Here is a 21,693-nt window from a genome sequence, read left to right on the forward strand (position 1 = left end):
TGAATACATTTCCTTGCTGATGTCCTCCATGCCCTGCTCTATGTGGAAGTGCAGCCAGAGAACTGCATCAAAACAACACACACCTCAGGGTGATTTCAGTCATTTGTAAAATCCAATTAGCTTTTTAGGTCCATTAATCTACACAACAACCATCAGCACCACCTACCCACTTCTGTGGCTGTGGCCGTGACGTTGCCTGAGCTGACGCCGGCCCCCATGGCCTTCAATCTGCCGCTTTGCCTGGAGCCGAACACTACATCAGGCCGGGCCCCTGCACTGCACTGCAGCTGGCTCGCATTGGCACGAAGTGTGCATCTCCTTCCTTACATCCAAGCATGCACGCACAGACATGCACAGTGCACACAGAGAAACCTGTGAGATGCTGCCTGTCTCTGTTCCCTTCTCTTTTCCCTGTCTTTCTCTTACGATTACAGCGCTCTGCCAAAAATAAATAAATAAACCCTTGCCGACAGCACGCAAACACATAACACACACGCGCGCGCACACACACACACACACACACACACACACACACACACCACACACACACACACACACACACACACACACACACACACACACACACACACACACACACACACACACACACACACACACACACACACACACACACACACACACACACACACACACTCATGTAACTCTAAATGAAGCAGTCTCTTTTTTTGTCCTCCCCTGCAGCTGAGTCTAGCCTGCAAGCCTCATCTCCTCCCGCCATGTCTGAAAGTAGGCCAGCACTCAGATCAGAGCGAGAGGAGAGGGAGAGGCAGAGCGGGGATGAGGGGGCACTGGAGGAGTAAGAGAGGGGAGGGTGGGGGCAGTGGGAACAGGAAGAGAGGAGAGGGACTAAAAAGAAAAAGAGATGGAGCCAGTAAAGAAAACAAAATTAAAAGTATGGAGAAGGTATGGCTAAGTTTGATAAGCAGAGAAAAGGGAGGATGCAGGAGACACAGATAGGATAAGAGTGCAGGGGATAAACAGAGGAAGATTTCTGCTTCATTTTGCACTTTTTCTAGATTGTCCCGAGTGGGTCCCCAGTAAAGCTGTCAGTGCTAAGGTGGACTGGAAGATATGAACAAGCTCACAGTTTAACAGTGGTGGGAAAAGTATTAACATCCTTTACTGAAGTAAAAGTATATTCAGCAATATGTATTTGATGTATCCAAAGCAAAATACTCAACATACAGAATTATAGATACACTGATACAGTTACTGACTCAAATAGCTGGATCGAATATCAGAGACAATGGTCTCCCATGATTTATTAAATGCAATTATTATATTGATATACTACTTGTGTACGTTTTTTTCCCCAAGTTGCTGGTGTTCGAATTACAAAAAAGAAAAAAGAAAACTAAGGACAGTCATGTCACTGACCAATCACCAACCACTAGCTCCCATTAGGACTTAGAAGATGGCACATGTCCTACCCGCCCAACTCAACCATTGAGGTGAGGTGTTTGGACTTCAAGACATTCAACATTTAAAACTTAGCAAGCAGAACTCACATAAACAGAGACAATATTCAACCTGAGCATCTGAGTGAGAGGAGACCTGAACAAAAGTTGGATCGAACAACATCTTTCAGACTTTTATGTTATATATCATTAAAATATAATTAGTAGTGCATTTATGAAACAATGTTTCTGGTCAAAGTGTAACTGATTTTGAATACATTGTAGGAGTAGTCTTGTCTGGCGTTGAAATGTATAAATCGATCATATTGTTTTGTATGTATACTCTCAATCTGCAAAGTGACTAATAATTGCAATCTGATGGATGTAGTGGAATAAAGTCACAAGACTAACTACCATCTGGGGCAACTGTAGCCTGTGCTACGTCCTGCTAACTTTGACCCAATTTGGCATAGATTTCAGAACATACAGTTTTACAATAACAGCATAGAGTTTGTTTCAGTTAACAGAGATGCCTCTTTTTTTGTGACTGTGATAACAGTGATTTGTAGTTGTTTGCTTTCTGAAGTACTGAAAGCATGCAGTCATTATAAAATCACCTCCTACATCAGAGTTTCCGAGACGAATGAATACAGTTACTGGTTTTACAAAGTTGGACAAGAGCTTTTAAGCTTTTACCCTTGAGTCCATCCAGTTCAAACTGAATAAAATTAGCTAAATGTGCTTTGACAAAGAGATTGAGAAAGCTATTTCTGGGAATATCAGGAGATTGCTTTTGTTCATAATAATGTCTGGTCTTGCGCTTAGACTATGTTTCAAAGTACTTGAAATTGAATTGATATCCCATGGTGTTCGCTTGGCTAATGCAGTACCCTGCTGAAAGTGTGGGGGAGGAGGAGGGGGAGCAGGGAGAGGAAAAGCATTAGGTTTGCTCTCAGCTCCTGCTGGAACTCTACATCACTGCAATTCATCCACTCTATATCACTGCAATTCATCATCACTTACTACATTAATTAAGGCCTTTGGATATATATGCCTTTATGGAAGAGCCCCGTTCCACCTCTTACTCTGCATACAATACATTAAAATATCTAATCAAACTCTATTATGTTTATGCTCCTGCTTACATTTTTTTACACAGCTCTAATAAAGATGAACTATAAGCTGTCTATCTTTATTTGACAAAGTTGTCCATCATCGTCATTTCACTTAATACCGAGTAACAAATCCTACAAGTCCTTTTTCTTTGTGTACTTTGTATGTGTATTTGTTTCGAATTAAGTACTTGTTATAACAGTATTGTTCTCTGCTACATTTCAAGTGTTATGAATTACAGAGTCACAGCAAAAGTTGCATGAAAAAGTCATGATGAAGTGTGTGAGAATGGAATAAAAGAAGGAGCCAAATCAGCAGCTGCTGCTGGTGTGTCTGCGGCCGCAGGAGGGCCGACCCCCAGAGAGGAGAACCTCCAATAGATACATGTTCTAAATAGAGGTTGCAGCTTGCAATTGAATACAATTAAGGACAACGTGATTATCAGTTACGGTCAGCGTTATTGTACCTCTGCATGGTTAGAAAAAAACGTTGCATCTATCTTAATTCTCATCCTCTAACCATCCCCACGTCACGCCTCTGTACCATGGGTGCCCGAGCCTTCAGCTGCTCAGCACCCAGGCTCTGGAACTCCATCCCCCCACACATAAGAAAATCAGACTCTATCACATCATTCAAATCAAGTCTCAACTCAAAACTCACCTATTCAAACTGGCATACTCTTTATAACTGGACCCTGTGCACTTCACTTGTTGTTATGTTGATGTTCTGTTTTAATGTTGTTCCTATCTTTCATGCTTTTATCTTTTATCCTGTATTATTTTATTGTAAGGTGACCTTGGGTGACTTGAAAGGCGCCTCCAAATAAAATGTATTATTATTATTATTATTATTATTATTATTATTATTAATTATTCATTGATTTAAGAAGATTGATCCCAGATGTTATGTGCCCAGTAGGTGGCTTATATGCAAAATGCTAACATGCTAATGGTGGTTTCTCCAGCGAGGATTTCTGCCTTTTACTGAGGTGTGTGACTTAATATATATTCTCAGTCTTAATAAAATAAACTATTTGATAAAATGTTGACTCCCTGAGTCATTGTTTGCTAAGTGCCATATACATTGCCAGAAGCAGCTATAGCATTACAACGTTTTAGACATCCATCTTTATATTAATCTTAAACAAATTGCATGTTGATCTCACACCTCCAGACAATAACAGGAGACTAACACTATGATCAAACATATTCCTGTTACTTTACATGGAAACATGATAGAAGCAATAGGGACATTTGGACATTATCTTAGTTTTGGGGATATTTGGAAAGATTGCCAAATTAATAGAAATAATATTTTTCCCTGGCAAATCAGTGGTTTTACCTATATCCACAAAAAGCCCCCAAGTATCACAGGTGCATAACATCCAAAGGCCATACACGATTTCAATTCATCCAATACTTAGAAATATTACCGTTTTGTCAATGTAATCTCACGTCAAGAGGTCCGTCAGGAGGGCCTTGAGTCCCATAGATATCAAACACTTGAATGATTTTATTTTTATGGATTCCTTAAAATTGGATCCTTGACTGGAGGGCACTTGGTAAAGGAACAGCCTTTCGGAGAGACAAGTACCTCTGAGGACTTTCCGAATACTCAATGTTGACCTTATCCAGTCATTTCATTTTATTTTCATGTAAGAAGATACTTGGGATTGACCAAATAAATCCCAGACATTTAGATGGAAAACAAATGGTTGGGACTTCTTTGAAGTAATCAAATTGGTACACAAAAGGGAAAGATGATGATTTTGCAGTTTTGCAAATTCACCAAATTAGCCATTTTCTTGTTCTTCGTCTCCAAATGAAGACAATTGTTCACATGAGGCATATTAATTGACTCACCAGTGTGGATGGAGAAAGGCCAGTGCTTCTTGTCCCTTCCTGAGCAGGGTCTGAGTGTCGCTGCTGGGTCGTTGGGGACTGGGAATTCTGCCATTTCATTGACTGCCTCTGTGCTGATAGTTGAGTTGATGTCAAGTGGATTGTGGGTATACACCTCCAGTTGGTCTTCTAAAGGTGACATGCGAGCTGGATCCGGTTTAGTCTGTTTTTTCTCTTTTGCAGTTGCATCCGGTGTCTTGCTGGACGGTTCATTCTTTGCCGTACTGTTGCCCTTTCTCCCTGCCTCGCCCACACCTCCTGATCCCTTCCTCTCCCTTTTCTCCTCTTTTTCTTCTTCTTCCTCCTCTTCATCCTTATCCTCTCCTTCCCTCTCTTCATCCTCCTCTTGATCCTTGCTGTTCTCTCGGTCCTCACCCCCAGTTTCACTCGTATCTTTGGCTGCGGCTGTTGTGACAGCAGAGGCAGAAGTGGTGGCGTCTTTGGCGGGCTCAGTGGGTTCAGTGGTCTGGCGTGCAGAGTTGTGGCTATGGGTTGGCGCTCTGGTCGGCCAAACAGAGCTGGGGAAAGAGGAGATGACACCGCCGCTGAAGCCCAAGCCGGCCAGTAAAGTGCTGGTCACCAAGGACGCCACCGTTGCCTGACTACCGCTTGAGGACGGCCCGATTCCTGTCGCCATGGATACGAAGGAGAAGGGGATACCTGAGGAGGTCCAAGTAGATGAGCCAGAGGAGATGGGAGCCATGTCGGCTGAGGAGGCTGGAGACACTGTTGGCTTAGAAAGAAACAAGGTAATGATTAGAATCTGAAATCAATTCTTGATTTTCCTCCTCAGTCAACTTTGACATTATTGACAACATATTTTACCCCTTAAGTTATATTTAGGGGTGTTTGGATCTGGGTCAGGATTGGAACTGTCCCTTGTTATCCTGTATCCTGTTCCATGTGAACCACTGCTTCCTAAACCTGACTCTAATACCATTTGAGACATTCCTAATGCTAATATAGACACTGCTCTCTGCTGGATAAAATGTGAAAAGACAATAGTATAGATTCACCTCCGCTTCCCTTACCATTCCAGTTTTCACAATCCTCGTCCCCTCAAAGATCCTGGTGGTGTTTGCTGAAACACAGAGAAGAGAGAAAAACGGGATGTTCTAATGTTAAACACAGAAGAGACGACCAGGCCACTCTCAGTGAAGAGGTGTCTATGAGACATCCGTGAGTGCATTGCAAGCACATTCATTACAATATGACATAATGGAAATGCAAGGCGCTGAATACTTAATGGGATAGCCAATAAAAGAGATGAAATTAATTCATCTCACTGCGTTTCAGCTGCTTACTGTTACTGTGTGTCTTTCCTTCCCTCTGTTACCATCCCTTTAGCCTGCAGCTGTTGAAATGAGCTCACATAAATAACCTGAATATGAAAGAATTTGTGATATTACGATCAAAGGAATCCTAACTGTTAGAAAATACTGCTTGCACAAATGTGAGACAATATGCACGGTATGTTGAGAGAGGGCTGTATACATGAAAGATGTGTACTGATGCCTCATATTGACAGTTATGTTGACATTAAAGATAATGTTGCTGCAATTCATGAGCACTTTAAGTCTAAAGTACGATATGTGTGTGTGTGTGTGTGTGTGTGTTTCTTTATTACCTCTGAAGAGCATGCTCTGGCTGAAGTCACTGCGCATGTCGTTCATGCAGATGGCCTGAACTCGAAACAAGTACAGCACATCGGGGGAGACGGGAGATATGACTGCCTCCTGGAGAACACACACAACACACACACACAAACAAAATCAGTAAATCCAAGTTTGTATGAAAAGCCATGTTAGTTCAGTTTCAGGGCAGGGAAGTCCGATTTTCTTGCTTCAGATTTTCTTGCTTCAAAAAACACAAACATATCTCCATCTTGAAAACCAAACCAGCAGTGTTTTACAGCCCGGTATGCGGGTATAAGCCAGTGTAGTCTGGTGTTCTCCTAATGAAGCTACAGTGAAGGTCAACCAGAAGCCCATCTCATCCCTATACACTCTATTATGTCTCTACAGGGAACCTTTAATACAGCCGGTTCACTTTCTATTCTAGCTATAGTTATCTCAAACCAGATAAAGCAGAGCATGCTTTAGGCGGGGCCACAAGGTGATTGACACTCTACCACAGCGTCTGGGTGTTGTCCATGTTTTTGTCTTAGAACTTTAACCCTTTCACAGTGTATCTTCAGTTCATGTCAGTAAATTATAACAATTTGGTCTCCACTTAGCTTCACTGTCTCTTGTCACTTCTGGGTCCGAAAAACCAAGATGGTGAGAGCCAAAAACCAAGATGACAACTGCCATTACTGCCCTGATTCACACGGCATCCTGTGAATAAGGGCAGTCATGGCAGTTGTCATCTGCCCTTATTCACAGGATGCCGTGTGAATCAGACAGTATCAGCAATCATTACTACATTTTGAATTTCAGTAAATAAAGATTCTATGAGAAATTTGGTTTTGGTTTGGCCAAAGACTATTAACTAACTTATGAAAATGTTATACCATTTTGGACCATTATTATTATTCACTATAGATCACACCTAGAAAGCAAGCCATTACTTGTAATAATTAAACACATGTGCTTATTGCTTACACATAACACAGCCTTACTCTGACCATTTAATCCTTCTGGAAATGTTTTCAACATAAAATCCTATAATGTAAATCAAGAGCAGTTTCGCCTTTTAGCTAAGATTCTTTTTCTCATATACTGTTCCCGAAGGTCAAGAATGATTGTCTCTATGCATGCTCATCATCGTATTAACACCAGAGGACTCCCCCTTTTACCCATTACAGTAACAGCACTATCAAACAGAATCCGTCTGGACTACTATCGGGGTCCACAGCCTGTCCTCCTACAGCCTATCAGCTCACCTTCTCATTTTGTAAAGCCCTGCTGTCAAGCTTTCCAAACCAGTTAATAGAAAGAATGTCCCGCACAATGATAAAGTTATCCTGCACGTTGCAGTTATCATCTCTGTCACATAAGGCAGTGAACATAAAAGACTTGAATTCCAATAGAGCCTTGTTTTAATATATATTTGACTGTGACACCTTATTCTGCTTCATTTTCTTTTGCCTATTTCATTATATTAGTAAAGGGTAATTTTTTTATCAAATCTGACAAATTCATCAGCCAGCCATTTCATGAGCTGCGTTATCACTGCCGATAACCACTCAAAAGGGAAAAGAAACCGCAGGCACACTAGAAACTATAATTCTCGTCAAAAAGGTCAAATCAGTTCTGTCAGCCAGGGGGAGACACGTCACCATCACGATACACAGTATGTCAGCTCCACCATCACATTTGATCACCTTCTACACTTTTAATGTAAGAGATAATAAATAGCAGGTTCAAATATTGACAAATCTTCGAATACTAAATGTGGTAATTTATTTTAAATGTTCAACAAATGAAAATTTTAATAATGTTATACATTCCTTTCTGTTAACTTCTCCTCAGCAGGCAGCTGTTTTTAACAAAGAAACATCAATAAACCCACTGTAAACCCACTGCACCAGTGTGATTTTGATGCTTCAAAATAAAAGCATTTAAATAACAAAATAAGGGGGGACTTTTATTGTGAATAATTTATAGGAAATCAAATATATCCATCACCAAATTAGCAGTGCTTTTATAGCGGCTATTCCTCAATAAAACAAGTCAAATAATTTAGAGAACTAAAAGCCAGCAGCAAACCAAGCCTTCTCTCAAATGAGACAATCTAATCCACCCAGAAGTCTGAAGGAGCCATCAGGAATCGAACGGTTTTCCGGTCAACCTTTTGTGTTTATTTTATAATTGCATTAGGATATAGTTAATGTAAACAGCTTAAGGCTGACAACATTCTCAGTGGCAGTGCCACTTGCTTACATTATCACACTGATAAAGACACTGATGTGTTGATGATATACCAATGATTAAATTATACACATCGCACATTCAATAAAAACAAGCACACATTTTCATTTTAAGTGTGGATCTGTGTTAATTATAAGTTTTCACATTTGAGCTTTGGACGACTGCTTTAATCTCCATCTTGTTTTCAGAGGGAACTAGATATCATCACCACAAATTCACCATGGGACTTTACAGAACTGATAGCTTTCCTGAGCAGGAAGAGCTCTGTCAGACCGTCGTGGGTGTTGCTGTTTACACTGACGCTTCCAGCTGACTCCTGCTCTCACACAGATGGATGGCAAAGATTGAGTAAATCAGAGAGTTTCATGTAAACATCTCAGGGCTTCGATGTACAGTGGCATCAGCAGCAGCTGATAAACATACAGATTATCTGAAGAGTCTGGAATCACATCACTCTCTCTTTTACACAACTGATATGCACCATTACTCTATTTTTACACTAATACAAGACCATGTTTTTGTATATGAATAAACACACATCACACAACTGCAATGTGACCACAGCCAGTAGGAGCCTTCAGAAAGACAGAGCATTCCATACGTTTAGAATTCTAAGGCTGGGTTGCCCCAATAAGGAATCACTTTTAAATCAGATTAAATCATGGTTCAACTTTAAATCATCTTTTATCAACACATTTTATAACTAACTTAAAATAAAGATTTTAACCTCTCTTTAAAAGGCAGTTTAGTTTTTTTACTCAATTTAATTCTCTTGAACCAAAACTTTAAACTCCAATTCAAAAGGTGATTCACTATTAACTTTAAACTGACACTTCAGGAGATTTTACTTTTAAAAGGGCAGCCTGTTTTTAGAGTGATTAGGTCAGAGTCAGACTCAACCCAACTGAGTTTTATGACACTGCTACTGAATTTCTTTTAAAATACCGGTTGAGCAAGAAATCTGTTGAACAGGACAATTGGACCAACAGGAAAAACTATTTATTTGTTCAATACTTTTGTTTATGGCCAAATACTTGTAAAACAGAGGACATTCCCATTAGTGTCAGCTGTACTTTATTGTGCTGTGTTTAATGCTAACATTGTAATTGTGCTGTAGACTCTGCACAGTTGCCAATTTATTAGGTACACCTAGCTAAAATGAAAGCAGTCTCATAAAACAGCAATAAATACTGCCTTTAGGTTATAGTGCTGTTTTTTTTCTTTAATCACCAATCATTTTGTCTCAATACAATACAGCAGCTTCACAAACTATACATTATAATTTTCATGAAGGAGGATTTATTGCATGACTGTTGGCCGAGATCCATTGCTGGAAACGTGTCGGCAGCAAAACTATTTTCTTCCTCTTCCCTGCCGAGTGCTCCTTTTTGATCCTCCCCTCGTGTTTTTCTAGCAGTTTTAGACGCATATGAAAGTAACACTATTTTTCCAGCACCAGGTGCTGAGTCGCACTGCTCTCTGCTAATATCTTACTTAGCCCAGGCAGCCAATCAAATACATCAATATACCTGTTTTAATGCCAGTAGATGTCGTAAGGCTAGCTAGCTAGTTTGCTCTTGGTCTGTGAGAGAGCTACAGAGTAAGTAATAGGGAATGTTAATCACATTTCATCGCCCACTTGCAGCCGCAGCTCCGCTCCACCAGAGCACCACGCTGCATGTCCATGTTATCCGGCCCTTAAACTGATTTCATCTTCACTTTGTGTATTACTGCTCAGCAGCCAGCTGCATTCATGCTCTATGTAAAAACTTTAGATATGAACATTGTAACACTCAATGGAGATAGGTTTGATTTTAAATCAAAAACATTCGGTCTTGGGGTGTAAACACTATATGGCTAGCTTTAAAGTAACATTCTGTATTGTCCAGACAAACAATCATGTTAATATAAATTGCATGTGTTGGTGTCCAGAATGATAAAAGCCGACAAGCCAGGAGACACCTGGAACTTTCTGACCTTAACTATCAGGGAGAGATTTTGAGATGCTGCATACAGTCACTGAACCCATCTTATTATCAAATTATAGATGTGTTAACACACAAGTTACCCTCACTTTCCTTCTTAAGGTTGTTAAAGAAAAGCATCTTCCATTTTCTACAGACCCTCTTGCTACCCTCTACAGCAAAGAAGGTAGAGCCAATATGGGCCATAAAAAAGTCCAGTCCAGAGTGTTTCATTAAATAAGGATTCTCCATTGATTGTGAAATGGGGGATGTGTGTGGCATTTGAGGGTCCTAAAGCCATGTAAGTCTTTGTTGTGACCTAGATAGAGATGTCAAGGGAGAATATAGGGAATAAGAGCAGAATCAAAGGGCTGACAGAAAGAGGGAAGACAAATAGTGTGTGGGAAAGAAGCGTTGGGGGCTGAGGGGCAAGGGGAGGATGAGCAGGAAGGGTGAGGGAGAGTAGATAGTAGATAGAGGGATGGGTAGTTTCTTGAGTTAATGATGGGAGGATAAACTACTTCCTACCTCTCTCCATCCATCTCTCATCATGGCAGAATTCCAGTTCTGGGAGCCGATACTGCTTCCACAGCCAGGGGGCACTCTCATCCCTTTTTTTGCAGCCATCCCTGTTTTCCCAAAGAGCCGCTAGCCCAAGGTCATGCTTTTTACACAGCCTGAAAGACCCGCATTCCCTCCAGTTTAGCATTAGTATTCTGCCAGCTGATCGGCAGACCACAATGTAAGGGAATGCAACCTCCTGTCTGCTCCACAGCCTTCTCTCAGAGCTCATTTTTGGCTCCTGATGAGACCATTTGTAATGGAACTGATGGAGGATGTTGCTTGGTTTGTGTGTGTGTATGTGTTTTTGTGTGCTTGTTTTTGTGTGCGTGTGTTTGTGATCAAATGTTTTTTTGTCCCCGGAGACATTCATTATTTCATTAAAACCTCTGCTGACATTTTCTCATAATAACTATTATTTTCCCAGAGCTACGATTATGTGCCGTTGTTAAACAAAAAACACATATTTTTAATGATGCAATCAGTGGTGATTTTGTACGTGTCTAAACAGTTTGGTTCCAAAGCAAGTTATTAGATTTTGCAAGGACCTCAGTCAAATTTTATTATCTATTTCTGAAATAACACACACAAAAACACACACAAACTACACTACACTTCCTCCCAGTGCAAAGGAATCTCTGTTGGTCTGCAATATTCTTGTCATTATTTACAATAAATCAGACTGTGGCTCTTCTCAAAGTCTAATCAGAAATCAATCTGGACAGTGATGTTTGTACACACGGGAATGCACTAGATGATTCAAATATGTTCAAATGTGTGGTGTATAACAGTGATGAGGTTAAATCATAGTCCATTAATCAAGTTGAATAGCATATGGCTGAAGGACGGGCGGTGCAGCTTGCAATGTATCAGCATGGAGGGGATGATGGAGGAAGAAGGGAAAGTAGGGGAGAAGGAAAGAAAGGATGTAAAGGACCGATGAAAGGAAAGAAAACAAATGGACCAGAGCCAAAAGATGAAGGTCAAAAAGTAGTATAGAGCAGCCACAATTAGAAATATGGAGCACTTTGTCATGCAAGTGGGTGTGTAGTTGTTGCTCAAGGCAATCACCTTATTGGCTGATGATCATCTGGAATCTGGACTATGATATGACACATTTGGGGCTGAACTAAAGGCAGATACTGACCTTTTACTGAGACAGCCTATATTAGAGACAAGTCTTTACTTCTAATCCCCCCTGTTTTGTAATCATATCTCTGCATGATCTTTTCTGATCATATGTCTGATGCATATTTGCAGATGTTTATGCAACTTAGCCCTTCCTCTTCTCCTCAATGCAACACATCCACATACAGGAAAGGGTGAGTTGTAAAGTGTGCGTTACTAAATACAACACACACTGTAAGACACAAGGGAACAACAAAATGTATTCCAAATTCATTCCAAGATAAAAAATCTAATTAAAGTGTCAGCCAAACTGAGCTGGTATCTTTGTCTAGGCAGTGTAGGTTGATTTCCAGTGTTTTGTCCCGGCAACAAACCTATATGAGACTACAAGGGTGTATCCCTCAGTGGCTCAGAAAGAAACAGAAAGATGGAATGTTGTTGTTAAAAAAGAATCTGTTGAAAACAGTTTGGAATATTCAAATTCAAACTCCTCAGACAGCTACCGCTATCAAACTTTAGAATACATGCAGGTTCTATAAAAGGCATCCCTGCCTGTACAGCAGTCTGTCACCCATATAGAGATACAGGTGTACGGTGGCAATGACTGGATCCCAATATGGTCCTTCAGGGCTGCGACAACAAGCTAACTGTTAGCTAGTTACTGCTCGATTAAAAAGGGTAAACGTAAATATGAGAAAGGGAAAATTGGACTTGTAAGGGCCTAAAGGAAATGGATTTTTTATTAGTGAAGTAATAAAGTAGTTCACAATTTGTATGTTGTCTTTTCTAATATGCTACTAATGTGTTACTACAAGTTTGTCACATACATACAGTGGTAGACAATTGAAGATGACATTAGGAAATCATCATTGGACCAAAGTGATGACATCCTCCGTCGGAGCACCATTTCCCATATTTTGGCCAATCAGAGATGGAGGTCCCGCCCTGAGGGAGGACAGCAGGAGCACCCCACCAACACGTACTTGCCTGTCCTGTAGGTGTTGCTGCTGAAGCATTTTATTTAGAGTTTTTGTAATGGAATATTTTTAAAGAAGAGAGGGAATGTATAAATAATACTGAGATTTGGTGATTATATATTTGAACCTATTACTCTTTTATTTTCATTCGATTCCTTTATTGCTGACACATTTCATATCGTAAAATCATCAGCTAGTGTTAACCACAGACCTTATTTCATACATCTATCCAAAAGGCCATTCAAAAAATCCACTGATTTCAAGATGAGGACACAGGGAATGCAAACACGCTAACTGGTTTCCTGGTTTTAGGACTCATTCCTACAACCAGGATTTCCTAAGGGTTCATTATAGAATAAGGATTCATTATTCAGCCATAGCTTCTGCTTGATTTCAGTGTTAGAGAGGCAGTGGACCAACATGGCTGGAAGTTGAAATAAACTCCACTGAAACTAACTTCACACATGGAATCCCTCACCAAGCCTGAAACCCAGTGGTTTGATGAGGCACATGAGGCTGTGGACATGAAATGTGAGCGGTGAGTGAGGAGGAACTGAAAGGATTCATTGTTCTGCTGTATCTCTGAGGAATATACCGCTGTACAAACATGGCTATCGACAGCTAAGAGTCAGAGAGATGCTTCCTTTTATTTCTTCTCACACAAACCAGGCCAAGAAAGCACATCAGACAAAGAGTGCAAGTGTGTGTGTATGTGTGTGTGTGTGTGTGTGTGTGTGTAAAAAGCTCATTCAATGACGATTTAAAGCACTGAGCTCATTATATATGCACACATATTTGATATTAAGGAAATATGCTCCGTCCAGGTGATTTCCTACATGTTATACACGTACTATATAACACTGTCAAGAGTGTGATTTTAAATGCAAAGTTGTTGACTACTTATATACATTGATATATATATATATATATATATATATATATATATATATATATATATATATATATATATATATATATATAAGCAGACACTTATTGGATTGTTTACCGTATTGTATGGTAAGTAACAGTCTTATTGTAATTTGATCCTACTAATTTGAATTGCTAAATATAATTTGGAGGGAATTTAACTGCTGCCTGGATTTTTATTACTGCCAATAACTTTCATAATTTAGGACGTGCGATGTTCTCGTACTACACAAAGCCATAGGAAGGAGCTCATGGTTGGATGTATAAAGCTCAACAGGGTTCACATCCTTTGACTTTGTCCGTTCTGGGCTACTGTAGAAACATGGCGCCGTAACAAGGCGCCATGTGAAGAGGACCTGCTCTCTATGTCGATATTCTCAGCTAACAAAAACTCAACCATTCTTAGCTTATGTGATTATACACTATGAAAACGTAGTTATGCCTGTAGATCCCCCTAAATCATTCACACTGTCCCTCTAACTATAGTTTCTATAATTATATTCATTTTGACAGCTCTCAATGGTCTGGATTTGGTCACAAAACACTTGGTTAAGAAAAGAAGTGTTGTACTTTTGAATAATATTGATCAAATCAACACATCCAGTCTTCTACTTCAAGTCACCAATGTATATTTTATGTTTAACAACATGTTTCTCTGACCTTTCTGAACCACTGAAATATTAATCAGGCTTTAGTTGTCAGAACTGAATCGAAAATGACTCAAATGCGTTGTCGGTGAACACTTTGTAGGAGACAGGTTGAGCTATTGATCAGCTTCTATCATAATATATCATAATGCTATATAACAGCAGCATTATATTGTGTGACTCATTTTCTGTCTCAACACAATACCGTTCAGCAGCTAACTTCTCATATATATGTCACATTTCAGAGCCACTTAGCACCTGAATGCAGCACGTGTCAGTGTTGGCCTTTTCAAACCAGTCTGTACTTTTCAGCTGCTTCACCATTCTACAACAAGATACATCACAAATACTAAACAAGACATATTCACACACACCAGTCTGGTCTCATCCAGCATCTGACCTACTATACAAAAATAATGCACCGTTACAGATATTTTATTTGTTATCAGTGCAGTCCAGCAACGTGAGCAGCAGTCTCTCCTCAGAGCCTCGTCCAACCCGTTATATGTGATGTCATTGTTTGATTCAGCACTTATTGGGGGATAACCACAATATTTAGCATCAGGATTCATTACATAAGGCTAACCCTCCCACTACAAGCTCCAGTCCCTCCCAGTCTCACCAGTTTGTGTTTGGCGTCAGTGAGGTGCGTCTCCTCGTAGCTGTCGTCGTGGCTCGTCCAGCTGTAGGACACCAGGAAATGGAGGATGGGCGGATGGTAGATGACCTCAGGACGAGCCCAGCGCACCACCAGAGCACTGCTGTTCACATGCTGCACCTTCATGTTGATGGGAGCGCTGCTGCATACTGGGAGGAGGGCGGAGGAGGGGGTAATGTACAGACAAAGGGAATAAAGAGAGAAGAAGGGAAGATGTTAGAAGTGAGAAATATAGAGGAAGGTTAACATTTAAAATGTAAGGATGGAAGAGGAAAATGTGTGAGTCAGATGAAGAGAAGAGTGAGGCAGAAGAAGAATGAGATACAATAATAAAGAATAATTGGTGGGAGAGAAGAGGAAGGAAAGTAGCAAGGAGGACATGTAAAGGAAAAGGTGAAGGGAGAGTGTAGAAGGCAATGAGAATAAAAGGGAAGATGAGAAAAAGAGAGACAATTTAATGACAGAATACATCAGCTCAGCTTATCTTACAAATACACGCAGGCAGAGAGAGAGAGGGAGACAGATGGAGGTATAACGGCGGCTAGAGAAAGAGAGAGAGAGAAAGAGGGGTAGAAATGGAGAGAGAGAAATAGTTATTGAGAGAGGGAGAGAGAGATAGGTATAACGGGAGAGAGAGAGACAGAGAGAGAGGTAGAAAGGAAGAGCGAGTCCGTCTTTCAATCAGAGGATCGGCAGTTTGATCCCCAGCTCGGCTAGCCCTAGTCAATGTGTCCTTGAGCAAAACACTTAGCCACAATTTGCTCTCGTAGCTGTGTCTACGGTGTATGATTTTAAGTCACTTTGGATAAAAGCGTCAGCTAAATGAAATGTAATGTAAGAAAGAGGGAGAGAGAGATGTATAACGGGAGAGAGAGAGACACACACACACAGAGAGAGATGTAGAAAGGAAGAGCGAGATGTATAATAGGAGAGAGAGAGACACACACACAGAGAGAGATGTGGAAAGGGAGAGAAGGAAAGAGTGAAACAGAGAGGTAGAAAGGAAGAGAGAGAGAGAGAGAGAGAGAGAGGAAGAGAGAGAGGTATGAAGGGAGAGAGAGAGAGAGAGAGAGAAGGAAATAGTGAAACAGAGAGAGAGAGTGAGCGAGACAGTAAGTGTTATGTGAGCGTGAGTTGTATTCATGATGTGTTATTAATATTGCTGTGAGACACTCTGAATCATCCACACACAAACACCCCCCCCCCCACACACACACACACATTGTGTGTATATATATATTATATATATATATATATATATATATATATATATAATATATATATATATATATATATATATATATATATATATATATATAATATATATATGCCTTCAGGCAAAATGCAACCAAGCTACTCTTTCTTCAAATATCTGGCATTAGGAGACCTGAAGGCAAACACATAAACGTTCTGTTTTATTGTGAATTTAACACTCTTGCATACTAACCCACCATTCATTCTGAAGGGACCAGCCCTGCACTGGCTGCTACTGGACATTAGATGTCTCTGTTTGACCAGTGAGATTGTCTGCTCAGCGAGAACACACTGGAGTATTTCAGATATTAAATATTGTATAATTATTAGTTCTAATTATACTGAATTGATGCTTTGAATTAAACAGATAAGACACAGGTATTTTCTCATTTCCCTTGTGTATGTTGCACATAGACATGTAACTCATGATTTCATAACTCATGAGTCTACCTACTGGAACATAAATAGTGTTTTCATTGATAATTAATTCTAGTTTGACTTCCATTTTGCGACTCTGCAACTGCTGTGGAGCTACCGTGGAGTCAAACTTGACACTTTCACATTAAACGCCTTCTATCAATTCGGCGTTCTCCCCAGTGGGCTTTTAAGGTGACACATTTTCAGGAGGTATACGGCTCAGTTCACTGAAGGTGACTTAATCACACAAAAAAGAAAAAGACAAAAAGAAGCAGAATTTATTCGAGAATAAAAACAGTTTTTGAGTCCAGTGAAATAAGAGTTAGCGTGTTTTTATCTCCTGTACTGTTATGTATTCCCCTGTGAAACAGAATATTTGAGCGGTGTACTGTAATAAGTAATGTATGTCAAATCTTACATATTTGATTTGAACAAGAAAATGTGTGCAGGCTTAGAAAGCAGCCCGATGTGGAGCTACAGAGAACTGTGGCTCCACACACAACTCCCTCGCTGAAAGTTACACATTGATTAATGTCATGATGTTATTGGTTGAAATTATTTTTGCTACTAGCTTACATTAACACACCATTTGTTGTTTTACAATAAGAAAATATGATTGGTTTTAATGAAAAATTAAAAAGGAATTTAGTTTTTTGGTATTGTCAATTTTGTGCACAATATGAATGAAACATTTGGGCGGAAAAAAGGATTAAAAAGGCAAGTCTTTCATTTAATTTCAACTTTAAAAAGAGACTTTAAGAAGCAGAGTGGTGAGTGTGACACTTTGTTGAAATGATGGAATAAGAATGGAATAAGATAATGTATAGAACAAGTAATTCCAACCCTTCTCCATGTATTTACAATCGACTGTATTTAATGCAAGCAACACTGGCATTATTTGATTATCAGTTTTTATATGAACATTAACAGGATTATTCTCGCTTAATCCTATTTTCCTATTTCACCACCTCTAACTTCACATTAACATGAAAGCAGGAATTCAGAGAGATAAGATCAGACATATGTGAACGTCCCTTTTTGTGTACTTTTGGTCTGAGGCTCTGTTTTTTCATGGTTTGGACGAGACCCCTTAGTTCCACCAAAGGGAACTCTCAATGCGACAGAACACGATGATAGTTCGCGCAATATGTACGTTTGGGAAGACCTTTTCCTTTTTAATGTGACACAAAGTCAGGGATACATCCAACATGTTTGGGATGAACTGGAATGGCGACTGTGAGCCACATCTCATCACCCGTCATCAGTGTTGGACATAGGAACGCTCTCGTGGCTGAACGGGAGCAAATCTGGTGGAAAAGCTTTCAAACAGGAGTGGAGGTTTTACCAGCAGCAGATTAATAATGAAATGACACGTTAACCCTCTCATATTGGTGGAATGTTTCAATGTCCACTTACTTTGGTCACCGTATCTGTAGTTCAAATCGCATGAAAAGCAGCATTTCATTACAGGATTAAAGGAGGGAGTAGCGTCTCCCCATTGAACAATGCACGTAATGATTATTCCAAACACTGTATCATATTATGCAAACGCAAGTAATTTGATGATGAACATGGGTTGATTGAGAATAGGGCTTACTTGCCTGGTGGAACCAAATTGATTAGCTTGCTCATAAAGAGCTGCAGTGGAGTTTTTCTATTCATAACCTGCAGTCGAGCCCCATGTGGCTCAGCATTACTAAAGCCATTAGTCTCACACACACACACACACGCACACACACACACACACACACAGACACACACACACACACACACACACACACAAGCACACACGTTCGCAAAATAGAACACACACACAGACATCATTTGGAAGTCAAGCAGAGAATGACCTCTATGCAGGGCAAACGTATTTAACAGATTATATCAACCTGGGCCCAGTCGGCCATTCTGTATGTGTGTGTGTGTGTGGTTGTGTGTGTGTGTGTGTGTGCTATTTAGAATATTTAAAACCACTAACTGCAGTGCTAAAAGCATGTACGTTCACAAAGTGCAGTTAAATAAGGTAATACGTTAGAGAAGTAGTCTACACAGTAAAAAACCCAGGTAGTCCACAGGAAGTCAACCACAAGTCAACTGGAAGTCAACGGGAAGTCGAGTGGATAGGCAAGCAGAAGTCTTGGACGCACATGCTCCTAAGTAGCTTGGCTAGTGAAGGGCTCTAGTTGACACGCTCTGTGCGCCCAAATTCAGAGAAGCTCAGGGAGACATTGTTTCAGCATTTGTGCTCAGCAACTGAGCAACTTTCATAGGATTAAAGGGGCCACCATCTTTCAACGCGGTATCCACTTCTCCTCACTCCATCATGCTTATTATGGCAAACTGATTGATATGTGAGCATCGACATTTGGTGGGGTCTCATTCTGCGGAATAGGGGAAAGAAGCTGCAAAGACTTCTGACTAAAAAAAGCTGTTTTCTGTCAGCTACTCTCGTACTGTAAACCTGTTATATCTGAAGTTAAAGACGGGTGGTCTTTCTGTTGTGTGGACCGGCTTCTTGTTTGCTCTATTTTGCTCACGTAGATGTGTGCCAACTATTCTTGTCTGTATTTGGTGTAAACCAAGAATAAATAAACAGGGATGTATTTCTAAACATCAGCCTGCTGGTGAAAACCTTTTGCCCCCCTGACTGATTTATTTTGTAGCCAATGTTAAATGTAGTTCCAATATACTATACTGTATTTAGCCTAGTGGTCAGCATCCAAGTGTACAAGTACAGGCATCTGAGTGTCTAAGTTAGGACAATGTTTAAATGAGGGCCACACGACTTCAGTACCAGATTAACTTGACTATAAAACAATCTGTTCCCTAAATACCTACACGTCAAGTTGAAAGTAGTGGACCCCACTGATTTTCTCTGGCTGTTAGCATTTAAGTGGTCTTTTTGGCCTTCCCTTGTTCGGCCATGTGTCACTGTTTCTTTCATTTTTTATAAGCAAAGCCATGTGCCATAAATCCTGTAGATTAAAAAGAGTTTACTGGAGACAATAAGGCATTTTCACAATAGACAAGTTGATATTTTATAGCATTTCTTTGCAATTGTTACTGGGTAACAGCCCCAACTGAACGAAGGGTAAAGAAATAACTATTATTTCTCTGTTCTTTCTATTTTGTAAGACACATGTAAGAACTATCTGAGCCTGTCAGAGGCAAAAAAACATGCACTTTTAGTGCATGTACATTGACGGTGAGGAATTGCTACCATTGTAGCCTATTTAGTGTATCTTGCCTGCAGTGTTCTCACTCAATACTGGACCAATTCCATATATTATTATCCTCATTAGTCACACAAAAAGATGAGAGAATAGGGGTTTGATAATACTGAAGTTGCCCCTCAACATTAAAGATAATAGCTGCGTTCCATTTAGGAGTAGCGGGCTATGCCGTTGTGCATGCTTTCTCACTGGTATGGGACCCTTAAACCGAACAGAGCCATCATTAATGTTTTTAGTTACACCTAAGCTTTTGCTGAGATGACAAGTTATATGTCTGTCATGAGGGTCTGACTAACTCAGGCATACAGAAGGAAAACTCACTAACTTAGCAACATTAAGGCTACAAAGTGATTCATGGTTGCCGCACATGCAAGGGTTTTGAGTGTCTGCACGGCCAAAGTGACATCACACAATCAGACATAGCCTTTTATTGAGGTTCGTGTGGCAGGTTTTTACCTGCCTGCACACCAAAGACATTCTAACTATGCAGATGTGAATGGGCAGAGAAAATTAGGAGCTTTGAGAAGAATGTTGCTTTGCTGAAAGGAGAAACCTGCAGAGTATAAAAGGGCCCCTTAGCCCCTTTTTCTGAGTGGCAGCGTCTTTGTTCAATTGTTCCCAAAGAGGAGAGAGCGTTTGCGGCCGCTTAAAGAAAAAGCATCTTTCTCTAAGCACTCCGTGTTTTTTTCTGAGTTGGAAATCTCTGAACATTTCAGAGAAGCGCCGGTGACATCCCTGTAGTAAATGGAGGAGAAGCATGTTCTGGCTGTCTGTCTACCCTTAGTTTTATATTTTTACTATAACAACCATTTGTGGGAGCAGATCTGCTGAGTGGACACTGAGTGATGCTGCTGAGTGTTGTGATTTTACTAGCGTCTCTGATTTCTCTAATGTTGCGTCGTTAGATTAAGAACTCATCAATACAAAAATATGATGCAAACCTCCTCCGTTTGGTGCTCATGGTGAAAAACTGTTGAGTTGTTAGTTGCACTTTTTTCAAATTTGGGCTAGATTTGTGCTAAGCTACAAACTACCCTGGGCCTCTCTGATATTTTTCTTTATCTGAATACGACATTGGGCTGGTGCTTACGTGGTCCTTTCGCCTCCTTGACAGGGGGACTGTAACTTGCAGATATGTGTGTGTGTGTGTGTCTTTCTGCATGCACTGCTGTTATTGCAGTGTAGTCCTGTGTGTCTGGCAGGGTGATGAAGAGACACTCTCAGGTCAGGTCAGGTATGGGGGCATGCGCCAAGGCAGCGCGTTGCTGCGTCCACCTTCCGACGGTACTCCTGGGGTCTCCGTATGACCATCCTCCAGGCGGACACTCGTCCCAGCCCCATCCCACCGAAGTAACGATCAACCTGACGAAGCCACCAGGCACATGGGCGACCCCTAGGTCTCCTCCATCCAACAGGGTCTCTCAAAGAGTGAATCCTGTGGGCCGGGTCAGCCTCAGAGAATCGTGCCACATGCCCGTAGTGCCACATGCCCGTAGTGCCGCAGCTGGCGCTCTCGTATAATGCAGGTAACATACCTCATCCCGGAGTAACCACTCATATTTCCTTCATGTGACATAATGGAAGGGTTTTGTAGTCCTGTGTGTCTGGCAGGGTGATGAAGAGACA

General features: G+C 40.6%; 1 protein-coding gene across 1 annotated transcript in view; it reads right to left on the reverse strand.

Moving 5' to 3' along the window:
* LOC117730452 (receptor-type tyrosine-protein phosphatase gamma-like) overlaps positions 1-21,693 on the reverse strand; it is a 409,107-nt gene that overhangs the window by 35,573 nt on the left and 351,841 nt on the right. Inside the window, 4 exon segments of the mRNA XM_034532172.1 lie at positions 4,394-5,165; positions 5,464-5,513; positions 6,060-6,168; positions 15,131-15,315. Coding sequence (XP_034388063.1) covers positions 4,394-5,165; positions 5,464-5,513; positions 6,060-6,168; positions 15,131-15,315 — 1,116 coding nt within the window.

The sequence above is a fragment of the Cyclopterus lumpus genome, chromosome 5 (assembly GCF_009769545.1).
Source record: "Cyclopterus lumpus isolate fCycLum1 chromosome 5, fCycLum1.pri, whole genome shotgun sequence".
NCBI lineage: Eukaryota > Metazoa > Chordata > Actinopteri > Perciformes > Cyclopteridae > Cyclopterus > Cyclopterus lumpus.